We start from the raw sequence: 18,271 nt of genomic DNA on the forward strand, positions 1-18,271 counted from the left end.
TTTGTTGCCTGTTGGTTTTTAGGATTTTTCATCCAGGTTGGGAATTCCTGGATGGAAAAGAGCTGATTTCCCTCATCCTGGTTGATTTTCTTGTCAGGGAATCCTTCCAGTAACTCCACCTTGGTCATTCCATGGCCTGGGGCTGGAAAATCAATGAGTGGGATTTTTTCTTAGCAGGGATGGATTCCAGGGCATCCCTACATCTCCTTCTTTAGGCACTTTGGGAATCACCAGCCTGGTGAATTTGGGGGTTTTAAATTCATCAAAAATAGATTAAATCCTTTGTCTCAGCCTGGTGGGGTGGGATGGACCAAGGGGGTGAGGAGGGGATGAGGGAAATCAGCCAGCCCCTCTTGGGATCCTGCATGGGCAGGGGTGGGGCAGGTCCTGGAAGGAATCCAGGGGAGCTGAGGGGTTTGGCTGCTCCTTGGAATGCTGATTGTCCTGCTGGCAGCAGGAAGGGTTTGTCCTGCTGGAGGTCAGCAGCAAAAACACCTCCGTGAGCTGGGGAAAAAGGAAATCCAACAGCAGAAACCGCCTGGAACTGCAGCTGGGGTGGGGGAAATGTCATTTGTGGCACCTTGGTCCTGTGTGGAGAGGTCGGGCTGGAGAAGAGGCAGAGGAGAAATTGGGCTGAGGAATTTAAGGAATCTGAGGAGGAACCTCCAGCACTGTAATTTTGGGGGGTTTTCCTGCTTAGTGACATCATTTGAGGGCTGTGTTTAGCAAGATCTGTCATGATTTCATGGCTCAGTGGAGAAACAATTCCTTCTAGGGAGAGATGATCTGTAAATCACTGTAAAAGTGAAAGATGATGGCAGCTCTTTGCTTTTAGGTTTTGTTTATCAGAAACCAGTTGTCCACAAGAAGATCACTTCCCACCCAATCTGTGTGTGAAAGTCAATGGGAAACCATGCAGCCTTCCAGTAAGTAAAATCTCCTTTTAATACTCATTTTGGGATGCATTATTAGGAATTACCTGCCTGAAAATTTATCCCAATCTTTGTTTCCATGTTCTGGAGCATTGGAATGAATAGAAAAGATCAAGTAATTTGTTCTAGCCAGTAGAGCCACAAGTTCATATGGAAGTTAAAAACCCCTTTTCAAGATTGTGTATTTAATAATACTAACACGAGCAGAGAAAAAAAGGATTGAATTTTAGAAATTCCGGTCCAAAGTTTGGGTTTTTTTTGTTTGGTTTTGCTGAGACAGGAGAGGTGGCAAAGTTCCCTTCAATATTCTGTAGGCAGGGTTAGGATTTTGGATTTCCATCAGGAGAAAGAACTTCTAAAATGCTCAATATTTTATTGTCTGATCCCTCTCTCTTGGAATTAAACACAGAGTTTGATCTGGGTGTGTTGGGAGGGCCAGGAGGCAAAAGCACGGTGGGATTCTTTCTTCTGAGAGCCGAACTTTTGTTTTTTAGGGCTACCTGCCACCAACCAAAAACGGTGTGGAACCAAAGCGCCCCAGCCGACCAATCAACATTACCTCACTCGTCCGCCTGTCCACCACGGTCCCCAACACCATCGTCGTGTCCTGGACTGCAGAGATTGGCAGAGTGAGTGCCCTGGGGTCTCTCCTGGCTGCTCTGGGGATCATCCTGGGCAGAAAAGCCCTGCTGGGGATGCCCTGGTTCAGCTGGAATTCCAATTCCGGATGCCCTGGTCCAGCTGGAATTCTGTGCTCCCTCAGATCCCCCCTCACCTTCAGGGTGGGATCTCTCCCTCCTCATCTTTGTCACTCAGGGAGGGCCCAGATCAAGAGATCATCCTCTGAGCCTTTTGTTTGTTGATTTGGCCAAGCTTCAGACTTTGAAGCTCTTGCTGACTGCAGGGACTTGCGGGTGCCATGGACCCAGAGTGGCCCTTCAGGGCTGTGAGTGTGCACACAGCACAGCACACCTGATTCTGTTATTACATTTCCATTTTACATGCCATTTTTTACATTTCTCCTAGCTGCTCTCCTCATCCTTCCCATTTAAAACCTCACGTTTTTATCCTTTTTTTGTGTCTGTGGGGAGAAGGTTACACCCGGTGTCAGAAAATCGCTGATGTTCCAGCGGGCTGATGAAATCTGGAACATGCTGCAAAAAGTGACTTCGGTCAACCAGCCATGAATTACTGAGCTGCTTTCAGTGCTGGCACCAAAGCTGCTGGGTGGGCATTCCAGAGGCACCGTGTGCTGCTGCCACTGCCCCCAGCCTGTTTTTAGGAGTGCCCAGAATTGTCCTGAGGTGAAACTTTGGCCAAGAATTTGTCAGCGTGCAAAGCCCGGCGTGGAAAAATGCTTACACTCCAGTCAGGGACAATGGGCAGCTCTGAAACACCAGGGTGGGATTTCGTGGTGGATTTCTTGTGGAGCAGAAAACAATCTCCATTCACATGGTGACATCAAGGATGGCTGAGTCATTCTGGTCCAAAAAATCCTCTTTTACCTAATGAGAGCTGCAGGTGTCAGAAAGAAGCAGTTCCAAATCAGCCTGCTTGGGTTTGCATGCTGAAGTGCAGGTCCCAGGTGCTGCTCTGGGGGATTCACACTTCAGGATTTAGGGACAAGAAGTGCCCCAGGTTTGAGTCAGTCCCTTGGGAACTGGGGCACTTCTTGTCCCTAAATCCTGAAGTGTGAATCCCTCAGAGCAGATTAATCTGTGAAACCTGGTTCTCAGATTAATTATTTATAAAGAGCATTTTGGGTAACTTCTGGCATAAATAAGCATTAGATCCAGAATTGTAGGACAGGGTTGGAGCAGCCTGGGACAGGGGAAAGTGTCCCTGCCCATGGCAGGGGTGGAATGGGATAATTTAAGATCCTTTCCAATCCAAACCATCCTGGAATTCTATAAAAAACAACCCTTCCTCAACAGATTCTTTCAGACACAACCCTTCCTAAATAGATACTAAGACACAACCTTTTTTAATTTGACTCTTTCAGACTTTGACAGTGAAATGTGAAGAATTATTTTCTATTTGGCTGTGCCTGTGTAGCACAAAATCCAAGTTCCTTTTCCCCCTTCCCTCAAGAGGCAGTTCTTGTCCCAGCTGTGCTCCCTACCTTTGCTGGGTCCTCACCGAGGGTTTTACACAATCTGTTTCTTCTGTGCAAGATGCCTGGGGCAAGTTCCTGCCTTTGTAGATTCAAGCTGTCGGTAAATAATTTCACAACGTTAATTAGCATTTTTCTAACTCCTCTCCTAATTGAGGCATTAAACAAACAAGTTAAGGCAGTAGTGGTTTTTAACGACGTTGAGAAGCGTTCATTGTGAGAATAAAATATTTAAAATGTGGTGTTTCTGATGCTGCTCCAATTGGTGTGATTTTGTGGTGAGATATATCACCGAGATCCTGCCTTCAGATCCTAAATAAAGGATGGGGGCTGTCACAATTACATGGATTTTTTTTAAAGTGGAAACATGTGGCAGTTGCTGAGGGAAGCCTTTTATTTTTCAATTTAAATTGTATCAATGCAGCTCCAGGTTTAGCCAATGTTCAAATAAAAAAAAAAAAAAATAGATGTACCCTAATGTGAGAACTGGTCCTTTCCATTCTTGGAGTTGAGAGGTGTTGCTGCTGAGTCAGATTTTCAGAAACCTGATTTTTTTTTGAGATTATAAGAAAAAAGAGCATCAGAAATCCCAGGAATTTGAAGTCCATGGCAGGAAGAATTAATTCCATGAGGGAAGGTTCACCTGAGCTGTGGCACTTGCCAGAGTTGGGTTCTGCCTCTGAGCTGCTTTGGTGCTGAAATTCACGTTTCAGAGACAATTGAGTGCAGGAGGAGAAGAAAAAGATGCTTCCAGTGCTTCCAGATACTGCAGGAGATGCATCTTGTGAAGAAGCATTGCTGCTCATTTTCCTATTCTGAAAACAAAATAGGCTTTAATTAAAAAGGAAAAAAAAAAAAAATCTGATCATATTTGACCTGACAGCTTTCCTTAAATGCACTGACACCAATGCAGTGCTGAACATTATCCATGTAAAATTAAATATCCTGACACACGTGCAGTGCTGAATATTATCAATATAAAATTCAGTGTACTGGCACAAGTGTAGTACTGAATATTATCAACATAAAATTGAAGCAGCTCTCCTCCATGGTGCCCAGCAATCCCATAACAAACTGTTACATGCTGCAGACAGGGTGTTCCCTGGTGGTTTTGATGTTTTCTCTGATGTTTTTGGTGTTTCCCCTGATGTTTTTGGGGTTTTCTCTGATGTTTTTGGGGTTTTCCCTGATGTTTTTGATATTTTTTCCAGAACTATTCCATGGCAGTGTACCTGGTAAAGCATCTCTCCTCCACGGTGCCCTGCAATCCCATAACAAACCGTTACATGCTGCAGATGGAGTTTTCTCTGATGTTTTTGGTGTTTTCTGTGATGTTTTTGAGGTTTTCCCTCATGTTTTTGATATTTTTTCCCAGAACTATTCAATGGCAGTGTACCTGGTGAAGCAGCTCTCCTCCATGGTTCCCCAGCAATCCTATAACAAACTGTTATGTGATGCAGACAGGATTTTCCCTGATGGTTTTGGGGTTGTTTTTGGGGTTTTCCCTGATGTTTTGATATTCTTTTCCAGAACTATTCCATGGCAGTGTACCTGGTGAAGCAGCTCTCCTCCATGCTTCCCCAGCAATCCTATAACAAACTGTTATGTGCTGCAGACAGGATTTTCCCTGATGGTTTTGGGGTTTTTCCTGATGTTTTGGGGGTTTTCTCTGATGTTTTTGGGGTTTTCCCTGATGTTTTGATATTCTTTTCCAGAACTATTCCATGGCAGTGTACCTGGTGAAGCAGCTCTCCTCCATGGTTCCCCAGCAATCCTATAACAGACTGTTACATGCTGCAGACAGGATTTTCCCTGATGGTTTTGGGGTTGTTTTGGGGGTTTTCCCTGATGTTTTGATATTCTTTTCCAGAACTATTCCATGGCAGTGTACCTGGTGAAGCAGCTCTCCTCCACGGTGCTCCTGCAGCGGTTGCGGGCCAAGGGAATCCGGAACCCGGATCACTCCAGAGCACTGAGTATGTGTCTGCTGGGCTTTTGTAAAAAGGAAAAAAAAACCAAAAAAAAACCACTTTTGTGAGGGGAGATTTGGAATTAGGACTGTGCTAACCAAGCTTTGGACTTCCTACAGCCCTCTGGGCTCTGGGAATGTGATAGTGGTGTTCTTTGTGCTCAGCTGCAATTCAAAGACTCAGAGCCTTTGTTTGCACTAGGAGCCAGGCCAGGAACCCTGTTGACACTGTGAGGGGAAAAATGCAAGAGAATCTCTTTCAGCTCAGCCATCCTGGCTTTGTTTGTGCAGAATGGCACAACTGTGTTCTGCAGTCAAGTGGGCATTCAGTACCTCAGGAGAAGAAATTGGTGGAAGTTTGTGGCATAAAAACAGCACAAAGTACTGTGGGGTTGGTTTTCAGGGAGACAGGAAAATGCCAGCTCCTGATAGTGGTGTTACTCTTTAATTAATGCTCACATCAGCTGTTTTGCCTTCTACAGAGGGAAAAAAAAGTAGTACAGCAGTAAAAAATAGTGCAAAAAATGCCACAAAATGGAAGTGGGCATTGAGGGCTGAAGGCCTTACCCTGGGCCTGGGCAGGAGCAGCTCCACCGAGCATTTTGTGTTCCCAAAATTGTGGGGTGAGTCCAGAGACAGAGCCCAGCACAGAGCCCCTTCTCACTCCAGAGTGAATTTGCTGCCTTTTTGTTTCCTCTGACAACAAATTGGTGGAAATTTGTGGCATAAAACCAGCAAAAGCTGCTGTGGGGTTGGTTTTCAGGGAGAGAGGAAAATGCCAGCCCCGATAGTGGTGTTACTCTTTAATTAATGCTCACATCAGCTGTTTTACCTTCTACAGAGGGAAAAAAAAACTAGTAGAGCAGTAAAAAATAGTGCAAAAAATGGCCACAAATGTGATTTACAGGGAAGTGGGCATTGAGGGCTGAAGGCCTTACCCTGGGCCTGGGCAGGAGCAGCTCCACTGAGCATTTTGTGTTCCCAAAATTGTGGGGGGAGCCCAGAGACAGAGCCCAGCACTGAATTTGCTGCCTTTTTGTTTCCCCTGACAAGCTTGTGGAAGTTTGTGTCAGAAAAATGCTGGTGAAAACTGCTGCAGGTTTGGTTTTCATGGAGAAGGGAAAATCCCAACACCTGATCCATATAGAATTACTCCTTAATTAATGCTCACATCAGGTGTTGCACCTTCTCCAGAGGGGAAGAAATGAGTGCAGCAGTAAAAAATAATGCTGGGCATTAATTTGTCCTAATGCAGTTTGATGATTTGTGCACAAAATACACAAAAATCTACGGATTTGTGCACAAAATGCACAAAAATCTACAGATTTGTGCACAAAATGCACAAACTTCTGTGGATTTGTGCACAAAATGCACAAAAATCTACAGATTTATGCACAAAAATCTACAGATTTATGCACAAAATGCACAAAAATCTACAAAGTTCCAGGTGGCTGCTGCTCTGTAAGGTGGGGATGAAGGTGTAGATCCAGTTCTTGGAGCAGGAATAAAATGAGTTTGATTTGTTCATTTTGCCAATGACTGCTCATGAAACAGCCCTTGTAAATAAAAATAGAGGATGAAAAACTCCAGGAATGAAAGACTTCGATATTTCACTGCAGTTTATTTAAATCTCAGATTTTTTTCAGGGTACTGCTGGCTGCCTGTTGCTCAATTTGCTTTTCAGTTTGAAATCACCTGATGAGGATTTGAGGAGGGTTTATAGTGGTGCCTGTCCATGTGAGAGTTGTTAACAAATTTACCAACTTCAGCTTGGAGTTAGAAATGAAATTAATGTGCTGTTAAATATTAAATAATGGTCAGGTACAAAGTTGCATGCAAAGGAGTTAAGACATTTCTGGATAAACACATTTTTAGGGGTTTTGAATTCAAAGCTTACCACACCATTTCAGTCATATTTTATTTCTTTATCATCCAATTCATGTTTGAATTAACCTAAAATAAACCTTTTCTTCTTTCAAATACCAGTTAAAGAGAAACTAACTGCTGATCCAGACAGTGAAATAGCAACAACCAGCCTAAGAGTGTCTCTGCTTTGTCCAGTAAGTTGATTTTTATTCCTTCAAAAGTGATTCTGGTGGAAATTACCTCGTGTTTACCTGGTGTAACTTTGGTGGGGACAGAGAGCAGATGAAATTCTCTATCTTTGTGCTGAAAAGCTCCTGAAATTCCCCTGGAAAAATGAATATTCCATTAACTTGGAAATGTTACTCAAAATATATGTAAGCATACATTTAAATGTGTCACTGGATCCTCTGAGAGTGCAGGTTGGGCTTGGATTGATAAAAATCTTCCTGGTTTTTAATCTTTTTTCCTCCCAGTAGATGGAGTTTTAAATCCTTCCTGTCTTTGGCTTCCCTTATTTTCTTTTTGAAGCATCCAGATTTTCCCTCTGATGCTCCTGAGCTGGGGGACTGTGCCCAAAAATCAAATGAGGGATTGCCTCAGCACTTGGGAGATGAGAATTCCTGCCCCACACAGGGCAGGGGGGAGCTGATTTTGGGATGGGAATCATGTCATTTTTGGGATGGGAATCATGTCATTTTTGGGATGGGAATAATTTCATTTTTGGGATGGGAATAATGTGATTTTGGGATGGGAATAATGTGATTTGGGGATGGGAATAATCTTCTTGGTCATGGATTTGAGGGGAGGAGGTGCCAAACACCTGGCACCAGAGCATCTCCTGTGGGAATTGTGTGTCCCCAGGAAATTCTGGGGACACAGAAATAGTAAAGGTAAGAAGGATTTCAGAAATATATAAATAAATAAAGCAGAGCAGAGAAAAACAGCTGCAAAATGTGAAAGTAGAAAAAACGACAATAGTATAGCAAGCAGGAACATTTGGAGTTTTGCAACTGGTGGGGTTTTGTGAGGAGATTTTTATTTCAGATTAAAGTGGAATTGCTTTCGCTGTCTGCTATCCTTTCAGTCTGATTATACTTTCATGATAATGCAGGATAATTCTGGTTTTGGTCCATATAATACATGGAATAATACATAACAATTCTATTTTTGGTCCATCCAGGACGCTGCTGCTTACAGGTGCTGGGTACATTTTGTTACAGGAATATGGCTGGATCTATTCTTCAGCTTCCTGGATCAATATAATTCAAAACATGATTTTTATTCACTTTTATACCATTTTGAACATACAGGAAGGAGTGAACTGTGCAAAACTCAGATTTCTGAGAGTTCTTTGTGGAATAAAACTCAACCTAACTCCTGTCTCTTTCCAGGCAGGGAAGGCCTGGTGGTTTATTTAACCCCAAGGTAATAAAATCCTGTTTTTTTTCTCTTCCAGCTTGGCAAGATGCGCCTGACCATCCCCTGCAGGGCCCTGACCTGCTCCCACCTGCAGTGTTTTGATGCCACTCTCTATATCCAAATGAACGAGAAAAAACCCACCTGGGTGTGCCCTGTGTGTGACAAGAAAGCTCCTTATGAGCATCTCATCATCGATGGGTGAGTGAAGCTGCAATCAGAGCCCAAACGGGATGTTCCTGTCTGAAATTGAGTTAATTTGTTGGTTTCCCTCCTTTTTGGAGCTCCCCATGTGGAATTTCCCTGTTGAATTTCCTCAGGAATTCCTGAGCAGCTCCTTCTGCAAGAACTCTGCTCCTTCAAACTCAACTTGATAATAATGAGAGCAGTTCTCAGTAAATTCCTGAGCTTTCCTAGGTGCAAACAGCACATGCTGTATTTTCTTTTCATGGAGCAGCTGTACAAATCTGGCAGGGTTGATAACAGGCAGAGCAAATCAATGGTGCCACCCCTGTGAGCTCCTGCACAATTCCGTGTACAATTTCACACTCGGGGAGCTGCTATCTATAGAAAGTGACACACACATTGATTCCCTGGCTCTGCCTGCTTGCAAAACACTTAAAAAATAATAAAATAAATCTCACCTCGGCCTGGGCCAAGTGTGGGTTTCTGCGTTTGCCTTTTAATTCTTTAAGAGAGAAATTTTTGGGTTTTTTAATATAAAGGGAGAGAACAAGTAGAGATTTCTGAGAATACTCTGAATATAAAAACAAAGCTCAAAAATTGATGAAGCACCCACATAAAAACGCCAAAAGCAAAGCTGAAAACCCCCAAGAAACCCCAAAATTTTTAAACAGCCGCCTCATCAACGATGAGTCTTTCAGGGAATGTGTGTTTTATTTTGCCAGGGAGGGATGAGGTCACTCAGGATCCCTTTGGAGCCTTGCAAAAAGCTCCTGAGGTGCCCCTCAGGCTGTTCTGTTCTGCAGCCCCAATTTCCAGGATAAATCTGCCTTGGATCAAAGAGCTGGGGGCTCCTGCTTGAGGTTTCTGCCTGAAACAGCAGAGCCAAAAACCAGGAATAATGCAAACCCCACATTTCCCTTATTTCTCCTGCTGCTGGCAGGTGCAGATGTTGGATCTGATCTAACTGGAGCATCCCAAAGAGAAGATTATTGGTGGAAAATGCTCCAGTCTGGGAAAGAGGGAGCTAATTAAAGCCAAGCTCTAATTAAAGCCAAGCTCTTCCCTGCAGAACCACATGAATGGGCCTGGTCAGAAGCTGGAATTCCCACTGGCAGTGATGTGCTGCCAGCATCCTAAAATTTTAGGAGGTGCCTGTGGGAGAAGAGGCTGCAAATTGAGATTCCCATGCTCAGCATTTGTTAGGAAGTTTCACAAGTCCCTAAATCCTCAGATTTAAGAGGGGTTTGCTCAGTTAAGTTTTGTCAAAGCGGGTAAGGAGAGGATTTTTTTTATCAGCTCTGGTTCAGAGATTTCCTTTGTTATGGGAAATAGAGAGTTCTGTGTCACAGGCTCTGCAGGATTGCCCTCTCACTGCTTTTCAATAAAAATCTTCATTTTTGCAGATATTTATTTTAGGTAATACTTGAATTTTGTCAGTGATTCCTTTTTATCAAGGAGGCAGCTGAGAGAAGAGCAGAACAGTAAAAGCTTTGCCACAAATTCAGACTTACACTGACTAATAAAGGGAAAGAAGTTCTTTTTAGCACTGATATGAAACATTTTTATGGACAGGTTGTTCATGGAAATCCTGAAGTTCTGCACAGATTGTGATGAGATCCAGTTCAAGGAGGATGGATCCTGGGCTCCCATGAGGTCCAAGAAGGAGGTGCAGGAGGTGACAGCATCCTACAATGGAGTGGATGGTGAGCCATGGCTGGGCTGTGATGGACATGCTGGACTCCCCTGTGTCCCTTCACCTCCCACAATGCTCATTTTTAAACATACATTTATAGCTTTAATCATTTATATTCAGTTAATTGGGTCACACCTGTCTGGGTCTGATGGTGTTTAAAGTTACCAACATCCTGTGATTGTTTTTGTTTTGAATTTTGAGCTTTTTTAACGAGCTGTGACTGTAGCTGAGTGTTGGTTCTGTGCAGGATGCATCAGCTCCTCCTTGGAGCACCAGGTGTCCTCTCACCAACAATCCAACAAGAACAAGAAGGTGGAAGTGATCGACCTGACCATCGACAGCTCCTCTGACGAGGAGGACGAGGAGCCCTCGGCCAAGAGGAGCTGTCCCTCCATCTCCCCAGCATCTCCCATGAACAGCAAGGGGTGAGCACACAGCCCTGAGGGGCTCTCAGAGCTGCAGAGCAAAGCAGCCCTGCAGAGCAAAGCAGCCCTGCAGGACAAAGCAGCCCTGCAGAGCAAAGCAGCCCTGCAGACTCTGCCTGTGCCTCCCAGCCTCCTTTGGCAGCTCTGGGTCTGCTCCCAGCTCCAGGCTGGGCTTGGGATCAGCTCCAAGTGGGCAGCACTGGGGTGGTGGTTGTGGGCTGGGGCAAGGGACATCAAAGATTTGAGTGTGCAACAGAAATATTTCTGTTGTGTTTGTGAAATGATGTGCAGGGAGTCAAAGATTTGAGTGTGCAACAGAAATATTTCAGTTGTGTTTGTGGGCTGGGGCAAGGGGAATCAAATATTTGAGTGTGCAACAGAAATCATTCTGTTGTGTTTGTGAAATTGTGCAAGGGAATGAGTTTTGAGTGTGCAGCACCATGAAATATTTTTAGTTCTGTTTGTGAAATGGTGCAAGGGGAATCAAAGATTTCAGTGTGCAACAGAAATATTTCAGTTGTGTTTGTGGGCTGGGGCAAGGGGAATCAAAGATTTGAGTGTGCAACAGAAATATTTCAGTTGTGTTTGTGGGCTGGGGCAAGGGGAATCAAATATTTGAGTGTGCAACAGAAATATTTCTGTTGTGTTTGTGAAATTGTGCAAGGGAATGAGTTTTGAGTGTGCAGCACCATGAAATATTTTTAGTTCTGTTTGTGAAATGGTGCAAGGGGAATCAAAGATTTCAGTGTGCAACAGAAATATTTCTGTTGTGTTTGTGGGCTGGGGCAAGGGGAATCAAAGATTTCAGTGTGCAACAGAAATATTTCTGTTGTGTTTGTGAAATGATGCACAGGGAATCGAAGATTTGAGTGTGCAACACAATGAAATATTTTAGTTCAGTTTCTGAAATTGTGCAAGGGCAATCAAAGGTTCAAGTGTGCAACAGAAATATTTCAGTTGTGTTTGTGAAATGGTGCAAGAGGAAGCACAGCTTTGAGTGTGCAATACAAATATTTCAGTTGTGCTTGAATTGGTGCAAGAGGAAGCACAGCTTTGAGTGTGGAACACAAATGAAATATTTCAGTTGTGTTTGTGAAATGGAGCACAGAGAATCACAGCTTTGAGTGTGCAACACAAATGAAATATTGAAATACCAAAATTGAAATATTGAAATACGAAAATTGATATATTGAAATATGAAAATTGAAATATGAAATATTTCAGTTGATTTTTAAAAAAGAGTGTAAAATGATGCAAAAGGCACAGAAGTGTGGATTTTTCAGAGCTGGGAATGTTTTTCTTCCATTGGGGAATGCAGAAGCAGCAGCCAGGGAGGGGCAGGGCTGTGGGAACTGGGGATGCCACAAGCACCTGGGCACACCTGAGCAGCCAGGCTGGAAATAGCTCCTGGTTTGCATAAATATTCTGGGATGGAAGCCAGGGATCCTGTGGGAAGAGGTTCCTGCTCCACAGTGGGAATCACTGCAACCCCTCAAGGCCTTTTCCAGCTGGAACCCCCTTGTGGGGTGTCAGTGCTGGGGGGTCCCACAGGGCCCTGGGGGGTTTTGGGCTCAGGATTCCTTCAGGATTGTCCTGTCCTTGTTGAAAACACATTTCTGGAGATCCCAGCAGCATTTCCAGTTCCTGCTGTTTGGGACTGAGCTTTCCTTTCCTACACCCCAGCTCTCCTGGACTGGAGGGGTGTTCCTACTGGAATATTGTGAGGAGGAAGCTTGGGGAGTGTGTGATGTAGCTTTGGGATGGCTGCACATCCCCCAGGAAGCTCAGAATGTGTTTTGAATTGTTTTGAATTGAAGTCCAATTTGAAAATAATTAAACAAGCATCCTCTGATGGGACAGCAATAAACAAGAGTGTATTTTATGCTTTTTAACAAGTTTTTTTCCCCCTTCCAGCATTTTAAATTTACCCCACCAAGCTTCTCCTGTGTCAAGAACCCCAAGCCTTCCTGCTGTGGACACCAGCTACATCAACACATCACTCATCCAGGACTACAGGCATCCATTCCATATGACACCCATGCCTTATGACCTGCAAGGTGAGTTCTGAATGCACCTGCACAGCTCTCCAGGCACTCATTTAATTACAAAACAAAAATAATGAGGTTAGTGCCACTGGTAGCAAAGGGAATTGGAAGTGTCATCGATGTTAGGCTGGTTTATTTCGAAATAAGTGGTGAAAAAATGGAGAGGGGCTGTTTTGAGAAGCTGAATTTTGTTTTTTATCTCTTGACAGGTTTAGATTTCTTCCCTTTCCTGTCAGGTGACAATCAGGTAAGTCAGGGAGAACCAAATCCTGTGGCAAACACTTTTCCCAGCAGGATTTGCTGTGTGGGAAGCAGCAGCAGAGTTGTCTAAACACAGGTGTGGGATGAGGCACAGCAAAGAGAAACATTTGGGGATTTTAAAATGTTAAACTCAGCAGCCACTTCATTGTGGAATGAAGGTGCAGCTTGATCCCTTTTCCTTCAGAAAAAGGGAGCTGGGATGTCTCCCTGCCCTCCCAAGGAGGGAAATTGCACTAAAATTGCCCTGAAAGCTGAGGGATACTTGGATATCCTCACGGAGAGCAGATCCTGCACTGGGAATTGGGTCAGGAAATCTGCTGAATATCCAAGACCTGAGAATGATTCTGATCCAAGGAACGCTGCCCTGGCTGTGGAGAAATCTTTGGGAACAAGGTTGGGGCAGCCTGGATGTTCAGTGGTGCTGGGGGCAGAGTTCCCCCTCAGGGAAGTTGGGTTTAAATGGGATTTTTGACTGCTCAAACCCTGCCCTTTGGGGCTGCAGCAGAGAGGAAAGCCTGGGACAGCCCCTGCCCCACCCCACCCCACGGACCAAGCTGGCCCTAAATGCATTTTCCCAGGATTGTGCCTTGCTGCCAGCAGGGATCAGCACAGCTCCACCTCTCAGCTGGGGCTCACCCTGAGCCACCCTGGCAAAATGAATCTGGGGGAATTTCGCCCCCAAAGGAATTTTTTGAACAGCTAAACAAAAAAACAAAGCGCCAAAAGTGCTGCTGCTCACCCTTTTCCTGCTTTGGTTTCTCTGATCCCATTCCTGCTCACCCTTTTCCTGGTTATGTACACTTATCCCATTCCTGCTCTTGTGCTCTGATCCCATTCCTGCTTGCCCCTTTTCCTGCTTTGGGCTCTCTGATCCCATTCCTGCTTGCCCTTTTCCTGATTTTGTGCTCTGATCCCATTCCTGCTTGCCCTTTTCCTGGTTTTGTGCTCTGATCCCATTCCTGCTTGCCCCTTTTCCTGCTTTGGGCTCTCTGATCCCATCTCTGCTTGCCCTTTTCCTGTCTGGGATTCTCTGATCCCATTCCTGCTCACCCTTTTCCTGATTTTGTGCTCTGATCTCATTCCTGCTCTTGTGCTCTGTTCCCATTCCTGCTTGCCCCTTTTTGTGATTTGGGCTCTCTGCTTCCATTCCTGCTCACCCTTTTCCTGATTTTGTGCTCCGATCCCATTCCTGTTTGCCATTTTCCTGTGCTCTGATCCCATTCCTGCTCACCCTTTTCCTGCTTTGGTTTCTCTGATCCCATTCCCGCTCAGCCTTTTCCTGGTTTTGTGCTCTGATCCCATTCCCTCCTTGCTGTTCAGTGGGGTTTGTGTTTCCAAACCACATTTTCCACCCCGGCATCCCCGATTCCTTTTGCCTTCAGAACTGTGCTCCCACAGAGCCAAAACCCCATTTCACCTCACACTGTGAGCTGCTGTGAACCCCAAAACCTCCCAGAACCTCCCTTTGCCCAAACCCCCTTTACCCCACGCTGCCAACCCCTGAATTTTAACCCTTTCTCTCCCGCCAGCATTACAACACCTCCCTCCTCGCCGCCGCCGCCGCCGCCGTTTCCGCCTCGGACGATCAGGAACTTTTGCACTCCCGATTTTTCCCCTACACCTCGTCCCAAATGTTCCTGGATCAGCTGAACGCGGGGGGCAGCAGCTCCCTGCCAGCCACCAACGGCAGCAGCAGCGGCAGCAACAGCAGCCTGGTCTCCTCCACCAGCCTGCGGGACACCCACGGGCACCCCGTGCCCAGCAGGAGCAGCACGGACACGGCCTCAATCTTTGGTATCATACCAGATATTATCTCCTTGGACTGATCCCTTTCTATTTTATTTTTGGGTGGGGAGGGTGGTTTTTTTTTTTTTGGGGGGGTGGGGAACAGAGGAAATCTTCGTGCTCGGTTTTTCTTTCTGTTAAAAAGAGAAAAAAAAAAGTTAAGACAAGGTGGTTTTTTTTTTTTCCTTTTTTTAAAAAAGGGGAAAAAAAATTTATGTGTACAGAGAACAAAAAAAAAAAAAGTCTATTTTCAGTTTTACTTTTGTATATAAACCTAAGATGGCCTCGCTGGTAAAAATAAGAAAAAAAAAAAGACAAAAGAGAAAAAAAACTAAGAAAAACAAGGAGCTTCAGTTCATTTTTATGGATGCTGAAGATTTTACGCCTGTGCATTTGTCATGTGAGTTTCTTTCTTTTCTTTTCCCCCCTGTAGTTTGGACACCAATGGCATTATTTTCACAGTTAAAGAAACAGGAGAGGAGCTGAGCTTCTAAAGTTCAAGCTTGGGGAGAGGGTTTTTCTCCTCTTGGAGACATTTCCCTTGGCTGGTGGAATCTAATTCCCCCATCCCATTTTTAGTGCAGATTTTGTAATTCTGGCAGCAGAGCAGCCCCTGCTCTGCTGCAGCCCAGAGCCTTCCAGGAGTGGGGTTGGTTTTTTGGGATTTTTTTTTTTTTTTTTGGGCATTTCTGGTTCCATGTGCCCCTCTATCCAGGCAAATTTTGAATTCCATGCTTTAATCAGGAATGATGCAAATTCTTCCAGGGAATGGCATGAAGTTGACTGGGAGGTTTAGGTTGGATTTCAGGGAAAATTCCACCTCCAGAGGGTGTAGGGCACTGCCCAGGCTCCCCAGGGAGATGCACTGGGAGGGACTTTGAGATGCTCTGGGCGAGGAATATTCCACATTTCTGGGGTCCAGTAACTCCTGAGGGCCTGACCCCATCAAATCCCAGCTGAGGAGTGACCTGTGGGACAAAGTGTTCCATTTTTGTGGGGTGGAGCCCCAAATCAATATCAAATCCCAGCTGAGGAGTCACCTGTGGGACAAGATGTTCCATTTTTGTGGGGTGGAGCCCCAAATCCCAGCTGAGGAGTCACCTGTGGGACAAAGTGTTCCATTTTTGTGGGGTGGAGCCCCAAAAAATCCCAGCTGAGGAATTACTTGTTTAGGAATTCATTGAGAAATGAATTTGATTTGGACAAGAAGTTCCTTTTTTGTGGGGTGGAGCCCCAAATCAACATCAAATCCCAGCTGAGGAATGACTTTTGGGATAAAGTGTTCAGTTTTTATGGTGTGAAGCCCCAAATCAACATCAAATCCCAGCTGAGGAATAACTTCTTGAGGAATTCATTGAGAAATGAATTTGATTTGGACAAGATGCTCCATTTTTGTGGAGTGAAGCTCCAAATCAATATAAAATCCCAGCTGAGGAGTGACTTGTGGGACAAAGTTACATTTTTATGGAGTGGAGCCCCAAATCCCAGCTGAGGAGTGACTTGTGCCACAAAGTTCCATTTTTGTGGGGTGAAACCCCAAATCAGCATCAAATCCCAGCTGAGGAATGATTTATGGGATAAGATATTTCATTTTTATGGAGTGGAGCCCCAAATCCCAGCTGAGGAAGGACTTGTTGAGGAATTCATTGAGAAATGAATTAGATTTGGACAAGATGCTCCATTTTTATGGAGTGGAGCCCCAAATAAACATCAAATCCCAGCTGAGGAATGACCTGTGGGACAAAGTTCCATTTTTTTTTGGAGTGAAGCCCCAAACCAGCCCCTGCAGTGCCTCCCCACCCAGCTCCTTTAGGGCTATAGCAGCTTCCAAAATTCTGAATTATTTCAGATTTTTTTCCATATTTAATTCCTAGTTTCTTTTCTCATTGTTTTTAAGTTGTGCATGACATAGGAATTTTTTTTTTTTTTTCGTTATTTGGGCTGATCCGTTCTTCTTAAGGAGTGGAATGTGTAAATAGCTGGAATGCAGATTTTTTTCAGGAGATTCTTTAAAGTCAGAGAAAGGGGGAGGGAAGGAAGTGATTCTCTTGTGTCCCAAAGTCCATGTCAGAGAGAGTAAATATTTCCTCTGGTGTGAAAAATATTTTTATAACTGGTTGAAAGTGCAGGTATTGAGTTTATCAGGAAAAAAAGAGAGTTAAAGGAATACTAAAATTAGCAGATTCTTGTCTGAATTTTTTTCATGTCCAAAAAAAACTGTTGATTGCAAATAGTTGCTTCAAGCATTGACAAGGGCCACCTTTTGCCTATGAAGTCGTCTCAAAAAAAAATAAAATCTTGCATTGATTTTAAAAAAAGTAAAAAAAAAAAAAAACAGGAAAAAATTAAAAAAAAAACCAAGAAAAAAAAGCAAAAAAAAAAAATCTTTAATCCAAGTAGCATTAGGTATTGCTGTCTGATCAGTCGTATGGTTATTTGAAAGGTTCACATGATGTGGCATCAAAAATTGTTTTTAGTGTTTTTACAGCATCCCTCTGCCACTAAATAGTTGACTTGAATTTTGGAAAAAGGAAACTGTTGGTGTTTATATGTATATGTGTGTGTATATATGTATTTATAGATCCGTGTGTGTGAGTTCCAGGTGAGTTCAATAGTTTTTTCCCATGCATGTGTATTTCATACATATCTGGCTGATATATTCTATTTCACCATACACCGATTTTATAATTTATTAAATGTCAGTTAAAAAAAAGAGAAAAAAAAAAAAGAAATAAAAGGATAGAAAATGGGAAAGACTTATTTTTGAAACGGTCTGATTTGGAAGTGATTCAGCCTCTGCTAGGAATGCCTCTTACCCAGTTTAGGGGGAGATTTTTCATGGATTTTTCTGGAATTGGGGGTGTGAGTGCCGTGGTTTGCCTGCGTGTCCCAGCTCCTGGAACATCCAGCAGGAATTTGGGATTGCTCAATTTTCCCACCTTTCCATGGAGCTGGGAAGGGTGACCCCAAGAGCAGTGGGATCAAAACACCGTTAATCCCATGGGAAATGGGGCGTGGTGGGATTTGGTATCTTGGATTTGGAACTTTGGGAATGGCAGCTCAGTTTGGTGTTCCCATTCCCTGTGATCCCGCTGGGAGACAGGCTCCAGGTCCAAAACCCCGTTAATCCCATGGGAAATGGGATGTGGTGGGATTTGGTATCTTGGATTTGGAACTTTGGGAACAGCAGCAGCATTCCCCATTCCCTGTGATCCCGCTGGGAGGAAGGCTCCAGGTCCAAAACCCCATTGATCCCATGAGAAATGGGATATGGTGGTGTTGATATTTGGGATTTGGCACTGTGGGAACAGCAGCAGCAATCCCCATTCCCTGGGATCCCACTGGGAGGAAGGCTCTCTGTAAATCCCATGGGAAATGGGATGTGGTGGTGGTGTTGATATTTTGGGATTTGGAACTTTGGGAATGACAGCTCAGTTTGGTGTTCCCATTCCCTGTGATCCCAGAGGGAGGAAGGCTCCGGGCTCGGGGCTGGCACTGCCACCCTGTGCCCTGCCAGGAGGGACGGGGCCCTGATCCATGGCCTGGCATTCCCCAGGCTGGGATTCCTCACTCCTGCCAG

General features: G+C 44.4%; 1 protein-coding gene and 1 long non-coding RNA gene across 2 annotated transcripts in view; one reads left to right on the plus strand and one right to left on the minus strand.

The window, feature by feature from the left end:
• The window catches only part of PIAS1 (protein inhibitor of activated STAT 1), a 56,953-nt gene extending 39,493 nt beyond the window's left edge, over window positions 1–17,460 (plus strand). The window contains 10 exon segments of the mRNA XM_030281190.4: window positions 836–926; window positions 1,427–1,561; window positions 4,916–5,021; window positions 7,001–7,074; window positions 8,337–8,497; window positions 10,055–10,185; window positions 10,423–10,600; window positions 12,515–12,657; window positions 12,855–12,892; window positions 14,436–17,460. Coding sequence (XP_030137050.4) covers window positions 836–926; window positions 1,427–1,561; window positions 4,916–5,021; window positions 7,001–7,074; window positions 8,337–8,497; window positions 10,055–10,185; window positions 10,423–10,600; window positions 12,515–12,657; window positions 12,855–12,892; window positions 14,436–14,732 — 1,354 coding nt within the window. The 3' untranslated portion in view covers window positions 14,733–17,460.
• Window positions 9–4,035, minus strand: LOC140684762 (uncharacterized). Its single transcript, XR_012057520.1, has 3 exons — window positions 3,689–4,035; window positions 3,055–3,142; window positions 9–142 (listed from the first exon to the last, which is right to left on the minus strand). It is a non-coding gene; the product is annotated as an uncharacterized lncRNA (long non-coding RNA).
• Window positions 17,461–18,271: the final 811 nt, after the last annotated feature.

Source organism: Taeniopygia guttata, chromosome 10 (genome assembly GCF_048771995.1).
Source record: "Taeniopygia guttata chromosome 10, bTaeGut7.mat, whole genome shotgun sequence".
Classification (NCBI taxonomy): domain Eukaryota; kingdom Metazoa; phylum Chordata; class Aves; order Passeriformes; family Estrildidae; genus Taeniopygia; species Taeniopygia guttata.